This window comes from Musa acuminata, chromosome BXJ3-8, assembly GCF_036884655.1.
Source record: "Musa acuminata AAA Group cultivar baxijiao chromosome BXJ3-8, Cavendish_Baxijiao_AAA, whole genome shotgun sequence".
Taxonomy (NCBI): Eukaryota; Viridiplantae; Streptophyta; class Magnoliopsida; order Zingiberales; family Musaceae; genus Musa; species Musa acuminata.
In genome coordinates, this window is record NC_088356.1 from 47,230,679 (window position 1) to 47,256,314 (window position 25,636).

At 36.1% G+C, this 25,636-nt stretch overlaps 1 protein-coding gene across 2 annotated transcripts; it reads left to right on the forward strand.

Annotated features, from left to right (window-relative positions):
• Positions 1-1,595: 1,595 nt before the first annotated feature.
• Positions 1,596-25,089, forward strand: LOC135645097 (probable ubiquitin-like-specific protease 2B). Of its 2 annotated transcripts, none has more exons than XM_065163169.1 (13): positions 1,596-1,871; positions 6,376-6,584; positions 8,259-8,456; positions 8,540-8,615; positions 10,844-10,964; positions 14,064-14,123; positions 14,425-14,556; positions 20,347-20,541; positions 20,618-20,673; positions 20,752-20,842; positions 21,599-21,689; positions 22,792-22,911; positions 24,146-25,089. In XM_065163169.1, exons 1-13 carry the CDS (start codon positions 1,640-1,642, stop codon positions 24,929-24,931), a joined length of 2,367 nt encoding a protein of 788 aa, XP_065019241.1. In that variant the 5' UTR covers positions 1,596-1,639; the 3' UTR covers positions 24,932-25,089. The 2 variants fall into 2 exon arrangements, with proteins under 2 accessions (XP_065019241.1, XP_065019242.1); XM_065163170.1 differs by having other exon boundaries at positions 10,856-10,964.
• The last annotated feature ends 547 nt before the right edge of the window (positions 25,090-25,636 follow it).

The following is a 25,636-nucleotide window of genomic DNA, read 5'->3' on the forward strand; positions in this document are numbered from 1 at the left end:
CCTTAGCAATTAATGTAGCTGAGGTAAATGAGTAATTCTATAATTATCCAACATGTTATAAAATAAATCAAACATGTGTATATCAATAAATTTATGCCTAAATAAACATGTGTCATTCCCAAATATATGCCTAAATTCGACTCATCAAACACAAATATATATAAATAAAATTAAACCAATTTAATTCATTAATATTTTTAATATAACTTTTGAGGGTAGAGTAAAAAAGTTGAGAGAGAAGTCCTTCAGCTGCTATCGATGTGGAATTAAAGTCCTTGAATAGTAAAAAAAATAATATTTTTTTCCCTTTAGGTTTCAAAAATCCCAAAGAAAACTTAAATTCTCTTCAAATAAATAAATAACTAAATAAAATATTTAAATAAAATAAAAAATATTAAAAAATAAATATTATTGGTCATATGCGATCAATGAGGTGAATCACTATGTTCCTTTGATCCAGACTTTAATTGACTCACACATAGTATATAATATATCTTGGTGGGTTGTGTATTAATTTTTCTACAATAAAAATCAGACCTCGAGTTATCAAAGGCTTCTAATTATTCAAGCCACCTAGCAAACCCATTCCTATTAAATTTTTAGCCTTAAGGGACTTGAAATTATCTAAGGCTTACAAGATTTATAATTAAGCTTAAGAGAATAAAACAAATGCATAATATCTGTAAAATAAAATTCAAAAGTTTTTATGGCTGTAAATCATGATTTAATGGAGCAGAAAAGTAAGTTAAGTAGATTTTTTTATTTCGCCCTTTAAAATATTTGTTATGATGTTAGGACACATAGATTTCAAAAATAATTTTGGTAATAATATAACACAATATAAGTATAAATATAATTATAACATAATTGATAAATGCTATTTAATGAATTATATTTTTTAATAAATAAAATTGAAGTGTACAGAATAAAGGAATACTATCAAAATTATTTTCTCTTTAATATAAATCCAAAAATACAAATGGAAGGTATAGCTCAAGTTATCAATTTTTACAGCTAAATAAATGAAGAAATAATACAATCATTATAACAATAATGATTTTGTAAATACAGATTAATAATATGATAAAACAATCATTAAACAACAACAAGAATAGCACTTATAAATTATTTGCTTCACAATGCTAACCCAATAATTAAATTAAATTATTTAACAAATAATCAAACACTTACACAGGATTAACACTAATAAATCTATTTTTTTTTTTTTCAGATTAGCACCCTATTTAGTCTTAATTGGAGGAGGACTATGTTTAGATTATACTAAAATAACCTCCGGTTTAATTAAAATAGATTAAACGTGTATATATATATATTTGTGTGTATATATGTATATATACATATATATATAATATAATATAATATAATATAAAGGAACCTTGCTATAATTCATATCGGACGTTGCATGATATATCGTAGTCGATTTGGAACAACAGCATAAGCGATACGAAAAAGTTCTATTGTTACAAAGGGGCGTTAAACGGGCTCTGTTATTTGTTTTGGGCTCTCTCGTCTTTTAAATTGGGGCTGTCTTAACAGAAACGGCCCATTGTCTGATCGGCCTCCCGAGCAATTCGTTCCGGGACGACGTTATCTCTGCAGGTTGATCCCCGAGATCGACATGCGATACCGAACTCTGGTGTCTCCGGACTTGGATCGGGCGATCTCTCGGCGTACATCCTGGCCCTGCGCTGCGATGAGGGGTTCTTCGCAAAAGGATCTCGCCGTCTTTGATTTCAGCGAGGAGGAGGCAGCCGTGGAGGCGGCGGCCGGGATGTTCACGGCGAAGTTTCAGTCGAGATTAAGACCTAAGATGGACGACGCGGTCTACAAGTACCACTTGCTCGAGTCCTGTAAGTTCTTCCTTGACCAATCCCTTTTTCTTTTGAGATTTTTGGGTTCGCGATGACCCTTTAGTGGACATAATGGGACATTCAAGATGGTGGTAGTTGTAACGAATTGCAGTCCACCAGGGCAATCTCTGGTAAGGACAATGGACTAAAATCGAATTGCAGCTGTGTCATATGGGCATTTGTTTGTGGGGACTTTTGGATACAGTGGACTACCTTGGACCCTTTGTTGTGCCATTGTTCAAAGCTTACGAAGTCATTTTTTGGATTTTAATATGTCTGAATTAATCTAAATAAGACAAATACTATGGTTAATCTAGTGGGCTTACTGCATGACGCTTGCCCTAGATAATATGATTACATTGTATATTGCTGTATCTGTGATGAACATTGTCCTATTCTTTTCCCCAAGATGTAGCTTATTATGTATTAATATCATATTGTGTTGGTGTCTGATACTGATATCCATTCTTCATAGTTTTTTTTTGTCTCGACTTGATTAGATGATACATATGGTACCTTAAGTATTTCTAGAGTATACCCACCACTTTGATTTCATCTAATGGTGTTTATTATGCAAATCATTTGTTAAAGGATCACTCCAAATGAATCGAATCTCGGAGTGAAGCTCTAAAGTGTACTCAAATGGCATGGATTAACCCATAGATTTTCGTTTCATTTGGACCGATATGTGCTAGTCACAGTTTATAGGGTTGTGGACTGTCCTATTTTGGGTGATGTGATCAGGTCCGGTCTTTTTAATTAGAACAATTGTTTTGTCTTTTTTGTTTTGTTCTTTTAGGTGCCCCATTGCCTAGGGCTCATGAATTGCTAGTGTTCCTCTCCTTTGTCTGTCACCTGCCTGTTGCCATCATCTTCCGCTGCTTGCTGCCTGCATGCGCACCTGTTGCTCGCAACCCACTTGTGCACCCACTGCCCTGTCATCAGTCTCATCCATGGTATATTTCCTTCTCATTCCTTCCTCATTTCTTCCTTCTTCTCCATCCCTCCAACAAAATGGTACAATAGTAAATTGTGTGTCGGTATTGCCAGAATGGACTTGACCCGTACCTGTCCAGTCATGGACCAACACATGGATTGACACGGTTTGGTACCCGAAATTGAAAACCTTGGAGTAACCTTTAGCATATCCGTCGGATTATCATATTGAACATTTTGGAAATTGGATAGGATTTAGATTGCTCTCCAAGAGCCTATATTAACAGAATATATGATTGTTAAAAGCAAAACCATCCTAGAGAAGCAAGAAAGGCCAACCATGTCAGATGATTCTGTGAATGGACCATGTAACTTTTATGAGACACATATCTTGGAGGACATTTTCCATTATAGATTCTTACCCTTTCCGTTGGTCCACATTATGTGAAACAAGATGAAGAGAGAAGAAGAGGGTGAGAAAAAGAAGTAAGATAGGGGAGAACAAAAGAACTCTCTCTTTTTTCAAAGAGATAACTACGAACTAGTAGTTCAAAATATAAAAAATTGATATAAAGTTTCAAAGACAAGAATCCCCCATCAATCTTCTTTCCTTCCCCTTTCATAGATCCCTTGTACATTGAATCATTCAACCACCTAGTTAATGAGTCACAAATTACTAAAAGTCAAGCACAAATTACAACACATATTAAATTCATGGTGCATTGTACCTTGGTGGTTTTGAATTTTCATAATGTTCTCAAGATATGAACCATTTTCTTGAATTTTGATAGGGTTGAACTTGAAATTTATTGTCTTGGAACTTGGGAGAATTCAATGCTCACTATGCATGGCATTACAACATGACATGGCACCGCTTTGAGAATATGCTGATCATGGTTTTTGGGATTTTTTTATTCTGAACTTGATTGGCCATGCTGTATCTGAATCTTGAGTCCCGTACACTTTTTTGAGGAATCATCAGTATTATTGGAAGTTCTAGTCCATCTTTTGTTGATCTTGATGCTTGGCCAACCATGATTGTTGGTCCAATTTTAAGCTTTGATTGTTCTTGGCCAATTTTCTACTGATATTGCCTATGCTATTCCATTTCTGGCAAATCTTGCTGATCCCTGCTGATTGATTTGATAATGCAAGATCCTAAAACTGATTTGGGCGATTTTGAATGATCACTGCCCTAGATCCTCAGCACTGAATTTGATATTGATCTGTGAACCATACTGTTGGTATGCTGTGTCAAGCACAATGAATTTTCGGCAGTGCCTAACTTATTACAAGTGAAGTATCTAATTTGCCATCTATGTTATTTCTCATGGTAATTTCTTTGGATCAACCACATTTGCAAACTTTTCTCCATTTAGATGCTGTTAATGATGATATAAGCCTCAATAATTGGAGTTATTGAAAGGTTGAGTGTGTCTTTATATATACTGGAAGTTGCATATAGTTTAATCAGCAGGAAGTCTTAGCTCTATGAATTTTCTTAAATTTAATAATCAATCATTTATCTTAGAAATTACCATTGACTTCGTACAGGGATCAACATTCCTATTTTTGGCTAGCAGCTGACTATGTGTACCTGTGACTACGGCTGATGCAGTAGATCTTGCCATGTTAGAAATTGTCATGTATGATGATTTAACCACAATGAAGGCCCGACAAATGAGATATGCTTATTCGAAATGTAATTAACCACAACTGAAAAGCAGATTGATGACTAAATGATAAGTAGTTTTTGACATTCCGTGATCTCCTGTTCTTTCATCCAGTCTTCCTCAGCATCTTTGGGTGGCAATGGGATGCAAACGACGGAGACTTTCTTGAAAATGAACTGGTATTGTTGATCACAAAAAGCCAATGCAACTTCTATTAAATGGTTAACTGGTTTGGTTAACTCTTGGCTGGTTTTAAATGTGTTAGTGCATACAACACAAAATCCTGATAATGTGTCCGGTTTCTTGGTTGAGATAGGATTACCATCTGAAATAGGCATGAAATAGTTGATGGTTAGAACATTGGGTTCATACATGTAGTGATTTTTGTTGTTGCATCAGGTGGGTGTTTTTTATTTTACCCAGTGAATTTGGATATTGTAGGTTAAGAATATGTATTTGGTAGGAAGTCCTAGATTTTTCCTAGTATTGATTCTAGATAAAGCAATATTTTTTATTCTGAACTACTTGGATGCGGTTCAATGTTAAGGGTAGCTCAATTAGAATTGCTTTATGCATGAGAACAATTGTTATGATGCCCTTTTTGAAAGCATGAACATCATAAGAAAATTGTGGTTATGCTTTTTATGTGAATCTTTTTTTTTTCCTGCTTGTGTATGATATTCATTTTGAAAATGTGTATCTCATGGTGTTGGTACATCATATCCTTGATGGGTGTTGCATTATTCTCCCGAAGCTGAGATGATATTTCTTATATTTGAATGTTATATAGTGAGGTATTTTGACTTTGCATAAACATCAACTGCCACTGTAATGACAGCATTCTTTTTTTATAATTATTACAAGATCAGACACTTCAAGGAAGTGTAGACATGTATTCATCACTGTGGACCTTAGCATCTTGAACTATCAATGTTTTGTGTCTACTAAAAGATATACTTATTGAAGAGTAATATTTAATTATGGAGCTTGAGGATGAACACTTGGAAGTTTTTGGGTATTTATATTGATTCCTGAATGTGCTTGTCTTTTGTCTTTGTGTCTTTCATGCTTTGCAGTTCTTTGATCTTATTTCTGAGGTCTGTGGTCTTCATTTTCGTTGAATATATTTTTTGGAATTGTCTTGGTTAGCTCCTGAACTATTATGCCTTTTATTTTTAATATTTAATTATTTAGGCATGTTCTCAAGGTTAGAAGTTCTTATAGGGTTTTCCTTGAGAATATCTCCACTGGAGGTGTCACAACGGGTATGGCACAATGAAAAAGTCAGGCTTCATGGTTTGATTCTAATGGTTTTTCCACCAATGTACTGAGCAAAATACCTGACTCATCACCACATAATATTACCAAGAATGTCAGAGCAAGATTTGCATTATGAACTATTTGGTGCATGGTGCTGGTACCTTGACCAAGGATATTTTGAAAAATTGCACTTATGGAATTACTGTTGCAGTTAGTAATGTAGTTATTGGGTTTTGTATATAATTTTAAGATCACATGAGTAGAATCCATCGGTAGGGTTCAGCGGACTTTACATATTATAACCCATATTCATGTGGGAAGTATCATCCACTTATACACATGCTTTGGTTTGTTTGGTTTTGTATTGCCACTCTTTTGAAAAGGGGCATTTTTTCATATCTACCCCTGAATGTGGCAGTCTATCAAAAGAACCTTTCATCCATCATGAAATCATCGCATTGCCAACTGTTTTTCTCATTGTACAATAATTTATAACAATCATGAAAATATTGTAATTTCAAATTTATGTGTTTGGTTCCATATTTTTGAGAAGGTTGTGGCCTTTGTTTGCTTTTTAACTTATTAGCCATATTTGTACAAGTCTGTTGACATGCTTGTTCTCTTTTCTGTCACAGACACTTCAGGCTGGACTCTTAAGGGTGATATAACCAGTGGCTTACGTATAGACATGCACAATAGAGATAATGGCAGAGACCCTTGTGCTGTGGATGTACCAGAACAGGGTCTTGCTTTGAACAATGAGAAAGCAGAGTTGGATGAAATTATGGCTTCCTCTACGAGTTATGATGAGCATGGTCAGATGCATCCAGATGAATTTGAAGATGTAAGTCTAACAATAAAAGGACACTGAGGCAGTTGGTAGTTCTGGTGTTCTACCAACTTCCTTAGTCAACAAAGATTTCTTGGAACTTCCTTTTGATGCTCTATTTTATCCATTTCAGTGTTCCATCAACTTATCTTGTAACATCACTGCATATAAACTTCACCTTGCTCTATTATATCCATTCTATTATTGTCTTCTGAATGTTACTATGGAATTTGATCCATATGTGGACTTTCCCATAGCATCCGATCTTTTGGCGCAATACTCGATCCTTCTGTTATGATTCCCGAACTTATAGTACGAAGTCCAATCTTTGGCACGTCGACCAGTCCTCCAGCTCGATGTCCAATTTCTGACATGATACTTTTCCCGGCACAACGTTTTATTCTCTTACTTTGATAATTTGCCCTTTGATTATTCGAATCCATGATCAAAGTATTTCCTATGTCACTTATCTCAAAAACATATTTGTCCATAAACTCATTAATTGATTTTATCATCAAAATTCAGGATTCAACATTTTTGAGATCACAAACTTGCTATGTCAAGGTTGATGGAGTGAAGTGAATTTCAAGAGTAATCATCTTGCATAAAGCTTGAAAGTTAAACTTCTTTATGAGATATTGAAGAACTAAAAATCTAGCATTAATTACAATTTCTCACAAGGACACGATTGAGTCTTGTTACATTTCGGATGCCTAACCCGGCTTAAATGGTCATGAGTTTATTATGTCTTAGTGGAGTCAATTTGATTCTTACTAGAGTTTATTTGAGTTGTCCTTAAGTTTAATTTGTGTTATATGTTTTTTGTGGTTTCTTAATAATTTTTGAGTTTGTTAAACCTTTTTGGTTTCCTGTTGCAAATTGTTCTGAGTCATTTGGGTTCAACATCTAGATTTATTGTTGATTAAGCTTGAGGTCAATTGTAAATAGTTGGCTAGATCATGGTCTAAAATCTTGAGTGTCGGTCCATATCTATGCTTGGTTGGACAAGTACGAACCGACATACCAACATATGGTACAACGGATATGTACTGTAGTAGAAGGTGAAGAGGAGACGAGGAGGAAAGGAGAATGAGAAGTTGAAGAAGAGGAAGAGGAAGAGGAGGAGATGAAGAGGAGAGGTGGACAAGAAGTTGAAAAGGAAGAATACTTGGTGGGCTGGCAACAATGGATGGTGCGAAGGAGGCGAGCATGAGAAAAAGTTTGAGAGCAGGGTTTGGTGTTGGACTTTATCACCAGAGCTTGAAGATTCAGTTTTGCATGCCTAAGCTACACTAGATTACCATATTTGCATTTCTAAATTTTTACATATTATTAACCATGAATAGATATATTCATGTATGAATATATCATGCAATATATGCTTTATATGTACTTTAACATACTAATGATGTGTTTCGTATGTCAATGTTTTTGCTGTAAGATTCAAATACAGGAAATGTTAAATTTTTAAAGTTGATCGAACTTTCATGATTGTCTAAGCTTCCACATAAAAACCCAAGGCACCTGTGTGCTTTCAGAAAGGTCTGTGCCTGGGTTTGTATAGGCTGTTTTGAGATCTCTTTAACCATAAAGATAACACTTGCTGATTTGCTTTTAAAATAATCTGTGATATTTTTGGTCATATGAAGGATACACTTCCTGATTTTCTCTGTATTTGGTGCTTCGCAGTTTAGCAATCAGATGGGAATTAAAATTTTCCCTGATTATGTCATACATGGGGGCATTTCATATGGAGAATCTCAGGTTGTCTTCTCTGCAGATTGCATTAAGATAAAGTGTTCTGATGCGATTGGAAGTGATGAGAAGTTTTCTTCTGAATGGGCAGTTGCTGATATTGTTCATATTGTTTGTCGATGGAGTGGAAGTGTGAGTTTTGGTCACTTAGTCCTTTTTTTTGGGTTATATATTGCATGGTTATGCACAATTATAGTTATGTTTCCTTATTCCAGGTAACTACTGCATCAGTTAAACTTTGCCTCGGAGAAAATGATGTGACTAAAAATGAGAAACATCATAATGATTCTGGTGTGTTACTCATCAAATTTTTGTTCTAATTTACTTCAATTTTGTCTCTTACATACTTCATGTGTCTATTTGTTATCAACTACTAATGGTGCATCAACTCCCTGCAACCCCCTTATGCGTTCTTTTTCTGTAACTTGTCTTATGTTGGTAATTACTAGCATGGTATGCAATTTCGAATGGTACCATCTGGTACGGGCGGTACGTATCGGTCCGACAGCATACTGGTATGCAGACCGCCCGCTATCGGACGGAACGTGCTACATTGCTACAGTACACAGTGTAGCAGTACTACAGTACATATTGTAGTAGTACTACAGTGCTACAGTGCCTAGTATGATGATGATGCAAAATAAAGACTTACCTTTTCCTGCGCCAAGTACCATAGTATGCTGGCCTATGATTTTGGCAAAATTGCAAAAGTTTCTTATGCTGCAACCAGAGTCGAACACCAGTGCTATAGTAGGAAGGAAGAAATATATAAAACCGTTTGGTACGCCTTGGTGTACCGCTCGGTACACGATACCATATCGTACCGAGCCAACCTCGAAACACTGGTACGGTACGGTATTGTATACCCTGATCACTAGATTCTCTGTCAGCCATGTTTGCTCTTGGATTGTTTTGGATTTTCTGATTGAAAATTTTCTACTGATATCCATCTTAAGTAAAAGATAAGATCGCTGGATACACAAGTAATGATCTTAGTATTTTTTGCTTAAGTTGTTAAACTTTTTCTTTCATTATTCCAACCATGAAACTATATTGGAAAGGATTGTTGCAGTCAATCAATATGACTTATCTCAAGTGCAATATGTTTATCAAAATGGCAAATATTTGTGATTTATTTTCACATATGCCATGTTGGTTTCTGGGTTTTATGGAGTGAGCATTCCAATAATGAGCTAGGCTTTATTTTCTGGGTCGTCCTATATTGACATAAGAAGAAAGCTTTAGTCGATGTGATGCTTGGTTAGCATGAAGTAACTAGAGTTTTTTATAGGTGTACTAACCAGTATTGTGTAAATCCAGTACTCAAGACTTTGGATCCTTTTTTCTGCCAAAATCCTTATATCCTAGAAGGCTAGAATTAAGGATTTAAGAGGGGATTCAATTCCAGAGCTGATAAACCTGGGTCCTGGGTATGTGATTATTTAACATGGAGGTGTTGGGAGTCCTATCTACTGTGAAGCACCTAGTTAAGGGATTAAAAAGATGTCAAAATAATGCAGTCATCGATAATTAGAACATGGTGTTTCATCATTCAACTTCTTGCAATTCAGTGATGGGTGATACCCACGTTGGTAGGGCTAGCATATGGATTGAAGTAATTACGTAGTCTACTTACTGGATGGGATGTACCATATATGTGAAATAATGTCACAGACAGAGTGGATTACATCTGGTCATGACTTGACTGGATATTTCATAATCTGTTGTGCTGGTGCATGCCAATTTAAAGCACATGACATGGCACTGTGAGGAGTGTTAAAGATCAAATTGTCCAGCTGCGTTCTTGTTCTGTTATGGGGCACAAAGGCATTTTCATGCCAGCTGGTAACTTGTATATAGTTGCAGTCAATACTTCGTAACTTGCCATGATCAAAATATGGAGTCACACTCATTTCGGGCGCTTGAAAAAAAAAATTGATTGCTGTGGACAGATCCTTTATCCTCTATTTCTAGGTATTATGCCACATCAAATGTAGCTTATTGGGACACATATATGGAAGTTCCAGTTGAGAACATGCAAGAAAGGAACTATTCAAGCTGTCTTCCAGGTGCAAATAAAGAATAGTGTCCTTGGGATACATAAGAACTTTTCAATAGCTACAAATTAAGTCCTTGTACTTTATTTAGTTCAGAAATCTAATTAGACTATCTATCATATTTTTTGGAAAGATTTCTTTTTCATGGATGCAATTACTTCAAAGTTTACAACTTCTATTTTCTATCATACACATCCATGGTACTCTATGCAATTTGGAGGTGTGCATCTCTGATGTAGATAATACAGTCTGTAGTTTTCATTGTACATATCTCTGATGTACTCTACGCATCTCTGATGTACAGTATGTCTGATGTACAGTATCTCTGATGTACTTTATGCAATTTGTCATTATAAGATATTATGATAGGATCAGAAGCACATCTTGCAACTCCTTATACTTGTTTAATATTTTCCTCCCCCTCCCTTTATGGGTTAACGTGAGTTGATTTTTCAATTATAGATTTGCCTGTAGGTTTTCCGGAAGTAAGGTTCTCCGTCAATGACATGTGCTGGATGGAGAGGGAACAAAGGATTAGGAATCTGGCAGCAAGATATGAACATATATGGAATGCTAGCTTTGGGTATGCTCCTTAAGCTCATATGCAGTTATGCAATTAAGTTACTGCATGAACGCACTTCAAGAATGCCATCGGGGTTGATTTGATTTTTCACCCAGTTCGAAACATTGCCCTTGGCCATTTTTTGTGCAGACACATGTTACTTGGTTTTATTTTTTCGAATGAGATGTATGTTCTCTAGTGCTTGTAAGAAATCTGATGTAGATTCAACGGTAGAATACTGATTATAATTACTGGATTTGTATTCCCTTTTCCTAGAATTGAAATATTCTAGAATTAGTGTTTTGTGGTTAATTTATTTCCTTGCATGTGTAACGCCATAACCCAATAAGGATAATTAGCAGTTGAAATATATTACCGATTAGTATGAGCAAGTTAAGAATAAAATAAAGTAAAATATTTATTTAATTTAAAAAATCAAAATATTTCTTTTCTTTAGAGGGAACCCTCCCTTTTGACAACTGGTAGACCGCTCCCTTGTTCATCAATGGTGATCTTGGAGAGCTTGTTAATTATTTGTTCATTGAGGAGTACATCTTGGAGAGAGAGGTAGATTTTCTGTCTCTCTTTTTAATTATTTGTTAATTTCAAAATAGTAATGTATAATTTTGTTTGTTCATAATTTCTAGAATTGAAATTATGTTGTTGATACATTATTTCTGGCATTAAAAATTTTGTTATTCATGCTTAATATTTGGTTTGAACCTATGTTGTTTTTGCTTGAGTTTTTATGTAGATTTTATGATATTCATGCCTAAAATTCATATTTATGATATTGTAGGTTTATAATTTCTATTTTGTGCTTAAATAAATATATCATTAAAATTTTAGTTATTGGTAACATGATTTTATGTATTTAGACCAAGAAGCCACTTGAGAAAATGAAGGAGATGTCAAAGAGCGTTTCATACATCTATTTCCTTAAGGTAAATCAAACTTGGAACCAAATTTCCTCAAGGGGAAGAATGTAAACATCGGTTTTTTTTATTCCTTTTTTGTAAAATTTAAAATATTCTATAATTAGTATTTTGCCTTAATTGGTTAATTTATTTCCTTACAAACGCAAGGTAATGAGGAAAATTAATTAGCAACTGAAATCTATTACTTTAATCAAATAAATTTATTATTTAATCCCAAAAAATCAAATTATTCTTCTCCTTAGGGAGAATCATCCCTCCTTTCCTATTTATTGACGGATGGACCCCTTCCTTGTTCATTTATGGTGGCTCGAGAGAGCTTGTGAGAGACAGATCGAGGGGGAGTAGGATTTCATCTCGGAGAAATATAGGTTCTTTGGCTCTCCCTTGTTAATTATTTGTTATTTTTGAAATGTTTATTTATAGTTTTGTTTGTTCATGATTTATAGAATTAAAACTACGCTGTCAATATGTGATTCCTAGCGTTAGAAATTTTGTTATTCATGTATAATTTTTAGTACTTGATCTATGTTGTTCTCACTTGATTTTCTAAATTGATTTCATGATATTCATGCATTAAATTTAGATTTATGATATTGTAGGTTTAGGATTTCTATTTTGTCATTAATTATTGTTAACATGATTTTATATATTTAGACTCTATATTCTTTGTTTGTGATGTATGCCTTCAATTTTTTTTTTGAAGTTATCTAGTTTAAATTCTTGTTAAAAAAAGAATGAAATTGAATTAAGCGATTCAAGTCTGATCTGATCAGGCTTGACCCAAGTCAGACCAAATTGGTCAGTTGGGTTGGACCCAGTGTCGCCATCCAGTCAGTCGACCAAGGTGCGACATGGTGTGGGCCAAAGCCCATGGCATGGCCAGCGGCCAAGCCCAACGTGAACTAGTGCTTGTGATTCAGAGTGACACGGTCCAACATGGTCAAGCACCTACGGCCTAGCACGGCTTAGCTCTTGCAACCTGACTCGTTGCACCCTTGTGTCCCGGCCCATAGCCTCGTGGCCCAGTACTTGCGGCCCCTTGCAACCTAGCTTGTGGTCCCTTGCTGCCTGAGCTTGCAGCCCTCTAGTTTGGACCGGTCCAGGGTGATTCTAGACTGGTTCTAACTAGTTCAAGCTGGTTTAGCCTAGTTGGATCAATTGAGGTCCAATTAGATGGTTTAGGGTGGTTCTAGGCTGATTTTAAACCGATTTGAAGTTAGTTCAGATGGGTTCTAACTAAAAATCCGATTGGTTCAAGTCAACTATATAGATTCAGGCCAACTTAGGCCCATAGTGGACTTGACACCTTATGATACTGGATTTAATGAATTTAAAGGATTTATGTGATGCATTTGTTCTGAAATTAATAAATTGCAAGTTTTTATAACTTACATGACTAAAATGAATGGTATGGTATATGAAATAATATATGAAAATTTTTCCCTTGCCAAGAGTAGGTAGACCAAACCCATGCTAGTAGAGTGATTCTCTCATGTGATTAATGGATCATTGACAGCTGGATGGTTGTCCCATTTGCTATTAAGAGGAATATGCCCCCACTTTTGCACTTTCGCAGGTGAGGGGTGTCACTCTATCCACTGTAAGTTAGGAGTGGTATTAGTTTTTCCATCCACTATTAGGAGAATATAGATTCCATCCCGTACATTGATGGGGGAGTGCACTACCAAGTGTCTGACCTTACCACCATATAGGACTTGTGATGACTATGATATACCAGTGGTGGACCTGTGAGTCCATCCTTTGATGGATTTTCACTTTATATATGTTTTGTTTTTGTATTTCAGAACAGCTCTCTAATAGTATTAAACTTGATTCCTGTGTGGAGATGACCTTCCTTTACAGCTACAACTAGGTAGCATTATGGGGACTCCTAGCATTTCATGGCTTTTAGTGCAAGCTATTAGAGCTTGTTTGTTACTTTTTGAGACTGCTGTCTGTTTTTAAGAAAAACATTTGAAAATTTTGTTTTAAAATAATTTTTAATTTTTATACTTCTTTGGATTGATGTATGTTAAAAAGATATTGGGCAGGAAGTAACACTGATAGCCCTTTTATCCAGCTACTTTGTGAGCTAAATAATATACCAATGCCTGGAAACTCATGTTATCACCTTAGTAAACTCCTTCGTGGTTTTGTTGTTAACAATTTTTCTTTATTTTAGTGATATGGTGTGCAAAAATGACTTGATGGATTCTAATGCATCAAGGGACTTCTTCGCAATGTGAGTATTTTCTATATTGGTCTTTTTGTCTTATTTGATCTGGGTGATATTTGTTATCTTGTCACAAATAGAACTCAAAGTTAAACCTGGAAATCTTGCAACCTACATGCTCATGATGTATTTTTAACCTTGTTGTACACAAAAGTGGAGAACAGGAAAGTGACTTTAGCAAATTGCATAATACATTTACATAATATTTTGTGAACTGGAGAAGACTCAATCTCATTTGTTATATTTTTGTACTGCAGATTTATTTCTTTTTTTCCGAGACCTCTGATTGTCCTCTCAACTTTTGCTTCAGAATTGCAGGATCCTTGGAAGATGTTATCTACCCTAAGGGAGATCCTGATGCTGTTTCCATAAGTAAAAGAGATATTGAATTCTTACAACCTGAAACATTTATCAATGATACAATTATCGACTTTTATATCAAGTAAGGTCAACTGAATACTTTTGGTTATTCATTTGGTACATCATTTTGCTCTTTCTGCACAGAACCTTATTTCTACTTTATTAGCTTTGTGATAACCAAGGAATGTTCTTTATTGGCATATAACTTGCAACTGTGAGGGTTATATCTGTCCTTCACAGATAACTTGTTGCGGTTTGATCAATCAAATTCAAATGGATTACTCTGGTGCATCAAATTGCAGATTTAAGAACAGATTCATTCGCAATACTATATATAGATAAGCATCTCACTGCTGCACAGACAAGTGCCTTTGTTTGGTGCTCATTGGTTGATGTAGATGCTCAATAGAAGATGTTCCTACCATTTTGTTTACTATTAGATGCAACTATCTTATTCATCTTCCACTGTTGGTAAAATAGAGAGAAAAATATCAGAAGAGGAAGGGCGAGGTCAAAGAGAAGCACCAACCTTTGAAGTATATGGATTTGCCATGATAAAGAATTGAGATTATGAAATTTATGAAATATGACTAATGCATTATCTAACCTTTTATTTTGATAATTAAAGAAGCATCAGGCTGTAATGACTCCATTATTAAATCTTGGAAGCTGCTGTAAATTTGCACTTTTCTGTATGACATATATATATATATATATATATATACATATATATATATATATATATACATATATATATATATATATATACATACATACATATATATACATATACATACATATATACACACACACACACACACACACACACACACACACACACACACACACACACACATATATATATATATATATGTATATATATATATATATAAGCCATTTGTTACATTAATATCATTTTATGATATCATCTATACTCATTTTTAGTAAGTACATAATAAATATTTTTGATTTATTATTCTTGATTTTTATTTTTTTTAACATTCTATCTTTTATGTTTTGATTTCATATAGTTGAAAAAAATGAGATACTTTATGAAATATGAAGATCAAAGAATTTTTTGGGAAAGTCATTTTCCCGTAGAATTCTGTTGTATAATATTCCTATTAATTTTGTTATTTTTATGTTTTATATAATTATAAAAAAATGAGTTATTTTTTTATGACTGTTCACTATGTTAGTTGTATCATTCCCTGCTGATCCTGAGACCTGTATCGATCATGTGAACTATGTAAAATGAATCCCACAAAACAAAACTACCGACTAATGTCAAGAAAATTTACCTAGCTGCAATTTGTTATCTTCTTGCCACCATTAGTTAAAATGTGTTAATGTGATGAATGTACTTCACTTGTAAATCATTTTTGTCTTGCTTTAAGATAAGTAAATTGCCTGTTTCTATTGGGATAGTAAAGTTGTTTTGAGTTACATGTAGCAGCTATAGAAGTCAACAGCGAACCTTACATGTGGGCATATAAAAATTGTTGGCAGTTATAAATTCATGGATGAAATATGGTTCTTCATACAAAAAAATGCAAATTACACATGCTGATTATGTAGTTTGGTTGTGTGTTAGTTTTAATATTATGATCCAAATTTACTCATGAACCTTTAACCTTGAGCCTTCACTGAGATTTCTCAAGCATCACATGATAGTTTTGGTGTAAAGAGGATTGTGTTTTTGTCAACCGATCAAAGTTTTGATTTGGACAAGACATATTTATATTTTAAATGATAATTATATAAAATTTTACATATATTCTTAGTTGTTGCTTATCGTTGCTTAAAGTCATATATTGTCATGATTTGGTTTGACGGGATAATTGGTATATCAACTTCGTTGAGCCTAAACTATTAATTAAAATGCTTAAGTTAAAGTTAACAAAAGTACACTATCACGAACAGTCATTGTGCACCTGCAGTATCTTCGTCAACGAATTGTTTATCGTTTTTGTATACTTGTACACAAGGTTCGCAATACCGTACCGTACCGGCTTTTTGACGTTTGCTCGGTACGGTATGAAACGGTATATCGAGCGGTATACCGCTCGGTATATATATATATATATATATATATATATATATATATATATATATATATATATATATATAACTCGGCGACGTCGCCTCTCTCCTCCCAGGCGGGGCGACGTCGCTTCGGCGACGTCACCTCGTTTATATATATATATATAAATTAATATATATAAAAGATTATATATATATATATATGTATTATTTATTTATTTATTTAAAAGGCGACGTCGCCGAACGTCGCCTTTTTCTAAAATATTTATATATAAATATAAATAAATACATATATATATATATATATATATATATACATGCAATTCTAGCTAAGTCCGTTACTTTGGTGCAAGGGTGCTTCACGACTTAGGTAATTCCAGTTAAGTCCATGACATTACCGCAAGGGTGCCTTACGACTTAGGCAATTCCAGCTAAGTCCGTGACATTATGGTATTATCATGGGCAAGCAATTCGAGCAAATAACGAGGAAGTCTTGCAATCTCGCTATGACGAAGCATTGTAGCGAATCGAGCAAGATGGGGCAAGCTGGACCATTGCCCCAAATAGCTATAGGTGGGTTGCAAGTGCAAACTCGCTCTCAAATTGTTGGAACCGCTCAAGAGAAGCGTGATATCGAACAAGATAAGCGAGAAGTTGGTTATTCTCCGCGAGCAGAGGAGGCACAATTTGGAGCGGCAACCAGGAAAAGAAGCCATAAGGAGAGGCTTATGGCTGCGAAAACCCACCTTGACGTTCTTGAAGCGAGTTTAGAAGAACTCTGCCAAGGCCAATGAAAGCTTCTTGGGGTAGAAAACTCGTAAGAAGAAGCTGAATCTCAGATTCACAATGTTAAGTCCCTAGTCAATCGATTGACGGAAGACACCAAAAACTCCGTGCAACATCCACACGAAGTCATGGCGGTACTTACATCCAGGTTTACATTCCTCACAAGGGCTCTTAAAGTGGGAGGGAGCAACACCCGCGTTACTCCATCACAGAACTTGAGGGCACTGGAGTCACATTGCTACAGGAGTGCTAGAGATGCGAAGGAGCTCAAGAATTTCCTGTTTGACATGGAACAGTACTTCCGAGCTACAAGGCTCGATTTTGAAGAAATCAAAGTTTCGATAGTAACTATATATCTGAATGGGGATACAAAACTTTGGTGGCAAACACGTTGGGAAGAGATCCAACAAGGTCGGTGCCGAGTGGACACGTGGGAGGACTTGAAGCGAGAGTTAAGAACTCAGTTTCTACCCGAGAACACGGAATTCGTCGCAAGAAAGAAGCTGAGACAACTCCACCAAAGAACTTTCATTCAGGACTACATAAATCAATTTGCTGCACTGATGTTGAACATACGCGACATGTCCAAGAAGGATAAGCTGTTCAGTTTCTTCGATGGCTTGAAGTCGTGGGCACAATAGGAATTGTATCAAAGGAATGCCACCAATGCGATCGGGGCAATTGCAGTCGTGGAAAGGCTCACCGACTTTGTTTCCTCGGAGGACTTGAGGAAGAAGAAACAATCTTCGGGAAATCTCCCACCCAAATATTCTCGAGGGAAGAAGTTTGAAAGCGAGCAAAAGAAAAGGAGTTCCCACAAAGGGCCAAGCTCAAAAGGCAAGGCCCCAAAATATGGCCGATGCTTCTTGTGCGGAGGACTGCATATGGTGAGGGAGTGTCCACAGAAGCAAGCACTCAACTCCTTAACAACATCATATTAAGCTTACTGGTAGTAGGAGGGCACGAATCGATACTTATAGTGGTCGATCGGTTTTCAAAGTATGCAACATTCATTACTACACCCCTATGCTACTCAGCAAAGGAGGTAGCCAAGTTGATGATGAAGAATGTGGTGAAGTATTGGGGAGGCCCGCACAATATCATCAGTGATTGGGACGCACAATTCTTGGGACGATTCTGGACCAAGCTATTCAAATCGCTGGGGTCTAAGTTATGCTTCTCCACAAGCCGCCACCCCTAGACGGATGGCCAAACTGAAAGAATAAATTCGCTCATTGAGCAATATCTTCGGCACTACGTGAGTGTCAACCAACGAGATTGGGTGAAGCTGTTGGACATAGCTTAATTTTCCTACAACTTACAGTGAAACTCTGCGTCCAACAAGAGCCCGTTTAAGATCATTACGGGACAACAATCGTCGACTCCTCACACTTAGCGATCTGTTATATCGGGAATTGTCTGTTAGCATATCACTTTGCAAAGGAATGACATTGAAATGCCGATATTGCACAGGCTTACTTGGGGAAGGCAACCAAAGAGATGAAATGAGCAGACTTGGGAAGGTGATCGTGGGAGTTTAAAGTTGGCGACTTGGTGTTGATGAAGCTCTAACAAGTATCACTCCAGTTCTTTAGGCATAAAGTGCACAAGAGATTGGTGCACAAGTACGAAGGACCTTTTCCAATTATCAGCAGCATAGATAATCTCCTACAAATTGCAGTTGCCAGCGTGGCTCAAAATTTATAATATCTTCCATGTAAGCAACTTGAAAGCCTACCACTCAGACCCGCAGGATGCTTCCCGAAGTGTTCCAACTCCTACTAGAGCCTCCTACGAGAAGCGAGTTAAAACCATTTTAGCAGATCACAAAACAAAACTACCCAACAGAGTATAGCAACATGAGTACTTGGTGAAGTGGCGAAAGCTTCGCCAAAAAGAAGCTAGTTGAGAGCCTGAAGATGCCTTACGACATGAAGAAGCAAACATCAAAGCCTACTAGCAAGCGTCGATAGTTTAAGTGGGGGAGAATGTCACGAACAGTCGTTATGCACCTGCAACATCTTCATGAACAAACCATTCGTCACTTTTGTGTGCTTTTACATATGCTTGGTAGCGTGTTTTGCCTTGGTTTTGTGTGTTCTTGCTTGTAAAGCTGCCATCTTCGTGAGACGTCGGGACTTGTCCGCCGCTTGCTTTCGAACCAATCAATTTGCTCTTTTACAAGTCTTACGGGACCTAAGTAAGGTTGTAACTAGGCTAAGTTTTTGTGGACGGATAACGCAAGAGCGCCTCATGACTTAAGCAATTTCAGTTAAGTCTGTGACTTTGGCGCAAGAGTACTTCACGACTTAGACAATTCTAATTAAGTCCGTGGCATTACCACAATGATATCTCATGACTTAAGCAATTCCAGCTAAGTCCATGATAACTCATCAAACCCTTATTAGTTAATCTTATTCTTAGTCTACTTCCAATATGGGACTAATTAGGCTGTTACAATTTCACTCACTTAAGAGTTTGATGTCCTCATCAAGGTCTAATATTAGCATAGAATCAAGCCATAGTATGGTGCATGTGAGGTATAATCTAATGGTGTCTTCATGCTCTGGTCTCGGCTCTCGTCCACGGGTAGTCCTTTCTTACTCGAGTCTCTCACAATGTCCCAATATTAGGTTAGCTCTGATACTAATTATCATGACTCGGCATAATGGGATAATTGGTCTGTTAACTTCGTTGAGTCCAAATTACTAATCAAACTGCTTAAGTTGAAGTTAATAGTAATACATCCATCTAACCCCTATAAGTCAATCTTAATCTTAAGCCATTTCCAATGTGGAACTAATCGGGATGGTACAATATGGCCTAGTTCTTTCATATGCATTACTCGTCATTCTATTATATTGTCTGTAGGATCTCTAATTCTCTATTATGTTGGGAGGAAAAGAGTGAATCTTTCAAATCAATATTTAGTTTTTTTTGTGAATTATCTTTAGGTCAGCATATATCTTTTCAAGGTATATACATTCATTGTCCTCGTACCGACTTTGTGGAACTTTATCAATTGGCATCTTTTGCATTTCAGATACTTGGAGAACAAGATTCAACCTGATCAGAAGCATAGATTTCACTTCTTCAACAGCTTTTTCTACCGTAAGCTAGTAGGCAAGGACCACGGTGGTGTCTCGGAAGGCAGGGAAGCTTTCCTGCGTGTTCGTAGGTGGACTCAAAAAGTAAATATATTTGACAAGGAGTATATATTCATACCAGTAAACTTCAGGTAAGAAATCTTTGCAAGTTGTGATCATAAAAAGTTTTGCGTTGACATGTTAATATAAGTGTTACTTGAATGACAGTCTGCACTGGAGTTTGCTTGTTATTTGTCATCCTGGAGAAGTGGCTAATTTGGAAGGCAAGAATTTATGATTGAAGCCCCATACTCTAATCCCGAGTTATGCAACTGTACTCATGCTTTATATTGTTACTGTAGATAATGAAATTGAATCAGATAAAGTGCCTTGTATATTACATATGGATTCTATCAAGGGCTGTCACAATGGTCTCAAGAACATTATCCAAAGGTATTCATATGTACATAAAGCTCAACATAGTTTTGTCCTGTAGTCTCTGAAATTGTTTTCCGTAACATAAAAATGTATGTGGTACACAGTATGTGGTAGGTAGATGTCAGAATATATATTTTTAGTAGAAGGTGGAAATTGAGACGATCAACGGTCAGCAAAGCAAGAATCTCAGATTATGAAATGTCAAACTTCATGAAGCTGGAAAAGACTTGTTAGCTCTTGTAGGATTGATCTTTGGAAATAACTGGGAAAGACGATGTTATACACATACTATTTGCAAGCATGGGCATGAGCACGTGACCTGGTATTCGTATGATGATATGCACATGGCCTGTGTCTACCAGCTTGTAGCATGTGTACATGCCCTGGAAAGCAAATCTTGATATTTGGCATCATTCCTCACCAATTCAAGTAGTCCTTGTAACGTTGTAATTAATTATTTGATTCATAAAAAATTATTTTGTATTGAGATTTTCTCCTATGTATTTTGTCTTTCATGTGTAATAAGAATCTCTAAAGTATATTCTTTTAGTCATATACAAGAATTTTTGTGTATGCACTTGCTTGTACTGTTGTTTCATTTCATAATTCTACACAACATTTCTTGTTTGTAAAGTTGTTAGATTCTTTTTATTTTTTGGGTTTTTATGAATACATGTTTAATTGATGTTCTATATACTAGTTGCACTTATTGGTTATTTAGATTTGTATCATTTCTTTATGACTTATTTTAAAATTTTTTGAGAATGACAGTTACATATGGGAGGAATGGAAGGAAAGGAATCCAGAAACAACTGAAGATGATTCTTGGAAATTTTTAAAATTAAGATTTGTCTCTCCTGAGGTTAGCTCTTCCTCTAGCTCCACATTTTTAACAAGGAAAATGGCAGCTAAACAACTTGAATTTTGTAATTCAACTTCATAATTAATAAGGTATAGTCTCGTAACTCGAACTTTATGAATGTCCTTGGGAATAATGCATTTATTGGAATTATTGATTGGCCTATTTGGTTCAATATTCTTTCTGTTTTGCCTAAAACTTTCTCTGTATATCTGTGCTTTTTTTGATGTCATTACCAAGGTATGCAATACCGTACCGTACCGGTGTTTCGAGGTTGGCTCGGTACGGTATGGTACCGTGTACCGCTCGGTACACCAAGGCGTACCGAGTGGTTTTAAATAGTTCTTCCTCTTACTGTAGCACTGTAGCAGTGATATGGTATAGCACTGTAGCACGTTCCATCCGGTAGCGGGCGGACCGTGTACCGGTATGCTGTCGGACCGGTACGTACCACCCGGTACGGGCGGTACTATTCGAAATTGCATACCATGGTCATTACTCCTCTCCAAGAATCTTTCTCCTTTTGATGTTCATATTACCCTTAACATGGTTTATTATATCGAAGATGACTACTGGCTCTTGTACTACTGTATGAATTTAAGCCATAAAGCATCTGGAGGCATAATAGTTCTCAGTTCCACTTTTATAGATCTTTCACTTCTTTTAATAATTAAATAACAACATATACAAGTGTAATATCCATGTATGTGTGACCATAATATAAATAGTATGCCTGATTGTTTTCAACCATTAAATAAATATTATATGCAATATTGTATAAATATGTAACATTAATAAATTTAATGATAATACAACTACATATATGAATACATTACATTTGACTTAAATGGATCTTCTTGATCTTGGAGTTTCTCTCTTTCTGATGCTAGTGAAAATCTCATTAGTAGTTCTTGCATGATTCAATAAAATCCTTTTGTTTGCCAATTGTGAACCTGATTTTGCTGACTTAACTTTCTTACTTTCATTCTTATTCTATATAATAGCATTGAATTGTAGTTTTTGACTTAGATAATTATACTTACTAGTTTACAAATTTTTCCCAATATGATCAATGATTCACTTTTAATATTGTTTTTGCTTGTAGCCGCCACAACAGGAGAATTCATTTGACTGTGGCCTTTTCTTACTTCACTATGTTGAGTTGTTTCTCAAAGAGGTTCCTGTTAATTTTGACCCGTTCAAGATCACCAGGTTCTCCAGCTTTGTGAGTTCCTCTTTTTGTTCTTCCTCTAAACACTTTATGCTTTGAGCTTTTCTAAATATGGTTTTAATATTACAAGTTAAGTTTATAGATATCTGTTTACTTGTGTCAACTTTTTAATATTTTTCTAAGTTTCTACATTTTTTTTTCACTTGTAAGATGCACTTCTGTAATATTATTCAAGTAAAACCATCCCATAAGTTTTAGTGCTTAATTGACTGGTATTCCAACCTCAACTTCTCCCCTTTCTTTCTCCCAAGTTTCAGCCTGAGAGACCATTGTTCCACAACCTTCTTTTTTTTTAATTTGTTGTTCATCCTATCCCCTATAACCTCAACTGGGACCAAGACAATCCTTGCAAATTCCAATCTGAGAAATAATTGTTCTTTAGCCTTATTTTGTCATTTGCTGCTATACCATTGAAGCCTCAACCTGGGACCAATAGAATCCTAATCATATGGCTGCTTCTTTATAAATCAGTATATTGAATATAATGTGGATAAATTTCAGGATTGTTGAAGTGTTATCGGATTCTTAACATGGTTCAAGTCGAAGCTTGGGCCTTGGTGTTACATTTATGTTGGATGGTTTGATTGGACCATGCCTCATTTTTTGAGAAAGCATAATATGTTGCATTTTCCTTGTTTGGAAAGCAATATTTTAAATGTTCTACAGACAAGACCGACAATAAATGACTTCATAGATAATATTGTCAGTTGTGGGGTTTGCAATTCTCACCCAACTAGGCCTTTTACGTGGAAACACATTTGAGAAATGCATTTAATTGGTTCACGTGTGATCCAGATCCCGTCTTGCTAAGGTGTTCTGTCCAGGCAACCAAGGTCCTTCCGACACACTGCAGTAGCCCACATGAGCCTTGGAGGCAAGCACCCTTGGCTATGCCAGAACTTTTGCTTGGAAGGCATGGCAGCAGATTGCTTAGAATTTTTGCTTTTTACAGTTTTTAACCATTGTTTCTTGATTTCTGCGTTCATTGTACTGAACAAGTTCTGATATTTCTTTGCTTTTGTGCCTCTATTGTGGTAAAAGAATGGTAGGTTCCATTCTTGTTGTACATGGTTCCCTAAATTATTATCCTGATGCCATAATCCTGCCTGATTGAAATTCTCTTTTTCATCCGAAGTGCGAGGTGGCATTGGATTTCTGCTAGTTGTGCAAGATTTATTGAAATAGAATGTCTGACCAGCTTACTTTGTGCTTTGTGAAATGTTTACAGCTCGGCGCTAAATGGTTTCCTCCTGTCGAGGCTTCTTTAAAGCGTTCTGTCATCCGGAAGCTGATATATGAAATTTTAAATGACCATTCCGAGAAAATCGACCCTAGCACATGCAGCATTGGGTGCCCTTCAACATCAGGGCATCCTGAAGATAACACTGAGCGAGATCAGCACGTAGAGCTGCTTTCTGCTCACTGTAGTCCAGCCATGGGAGTAATGGGTGGTGCAATATGTCAAGACACTGAAGATGGAGAAAAGTTGGATGCTGTTGAAGATTCCCAAGAAGCTGATACAACTAAAGCAGAGCACAGGGTTTGTGAAGGTTCTCAGAAAATTTGTGCCAGCAAGGCAGATTGCCAGATTGTGGATGGTAGGGAGATTAACACAAATGCCAATGAGGTTGAGGCTACAGATTGTCAGGTGCTCAGTGCTACTGGAGCAGCGGATAGGGAAGATGGTGGCCGTGAACTTGACACCAATGAAGCAGGGGAAGATGGTGAAGATTGCGGGGAAACAACTTCCAATGCTGTAAGACAGGATAATAAAAGCAGTGTAATCCACATCACGGAGGTAGAAAGTTGTGACGGCAGCTGCCAAGTGAATCAGCCTTCTCTTGAAGCTACCATCATCACTGTTGATGAGACACCTTTGGACGACAACGATGATGTTCGAGTGACATGTAAAAAGCCTGTGCAGAAGCCACGCAAGAGAGGGAAGGTTATGATCCCCGAAGGAAGGAGAGTGCGCACCCGGAGCATGACCAAAGAACAACATAATGATACATAGACTGTGTTCTTGTTTTGGTTTCTTTCAACCTGTAAATGGTTTTGTAACATGTGGAAATCTTGTTTTGGTGTTCACAGAGCCAATCAACTTTCTTCCTTATGTGGAAAATATGCATCTTTTAATCTGGTTTAAGTAGTGGCATAATTGCCATTCATCAATGGAGTAATCCTGTTTACTAACTCTTAATCACAGCTAGTTTCCATGGAGTTTATATATAAATTGTAATATTATACATAATTAATAGACTAGTATACCTAGTTAAAAATAGAATTCATACACATCAAATAATCTGTATATAGAAGGTATTTTGATGATTTATGCATGGAAAAAATTACTTCATGTGATCAGCTAGCGATATTTTGTTGTTCGATGGTTATTAAATGAAAGGATAATGTTCATTTGTGATGTGTGGTTTTTTCCTTGGAGTTGTTTGCTTGTTTGGTTGGTAAAGATTTTGTCAGGCCAACAAAGGGATCAAAACCTGTCTTCCTCACTTAGGCTGCTTTTAGTATCAGTTGTGACCATTTGATTAATTGCATGCTAATTATGTCTATTAGCATCATTATCTCCATAAGCTCCTCAGTCATAATTAGGTTTGCACATATTGGTAAAAGGAAATCCTTCCTAGCTATGCCTAATCAGTGGAGGTGATGTGAGAGACTAACCTATTGTTGTTCCTTTGTTGGTGATCAGAATAATAAATTC

Coding starts and splice junctions, on each gene's coding strand:
- LOC135645097 (XM_065163169.1), top strand. CDS start 1,640: ATGCGATACCGAACTCTGGTGTCTCCGGACTTGGATCGGGCGATCTCT. Junction 8,616..10,843: donor GAAACATCATAATGATTCTG/GTGTGTTACTCA, acceptor TTTCAATTATAG/ATTTGCCTGTAGGTTTTCCG. Junction 20,542..20,617: donor TTCATACCAGTAAACTTCAG/GTAAGAAATCTT, acceptor CTTGAATGACAG/TCTGCACTGGAGTTTGCTTG.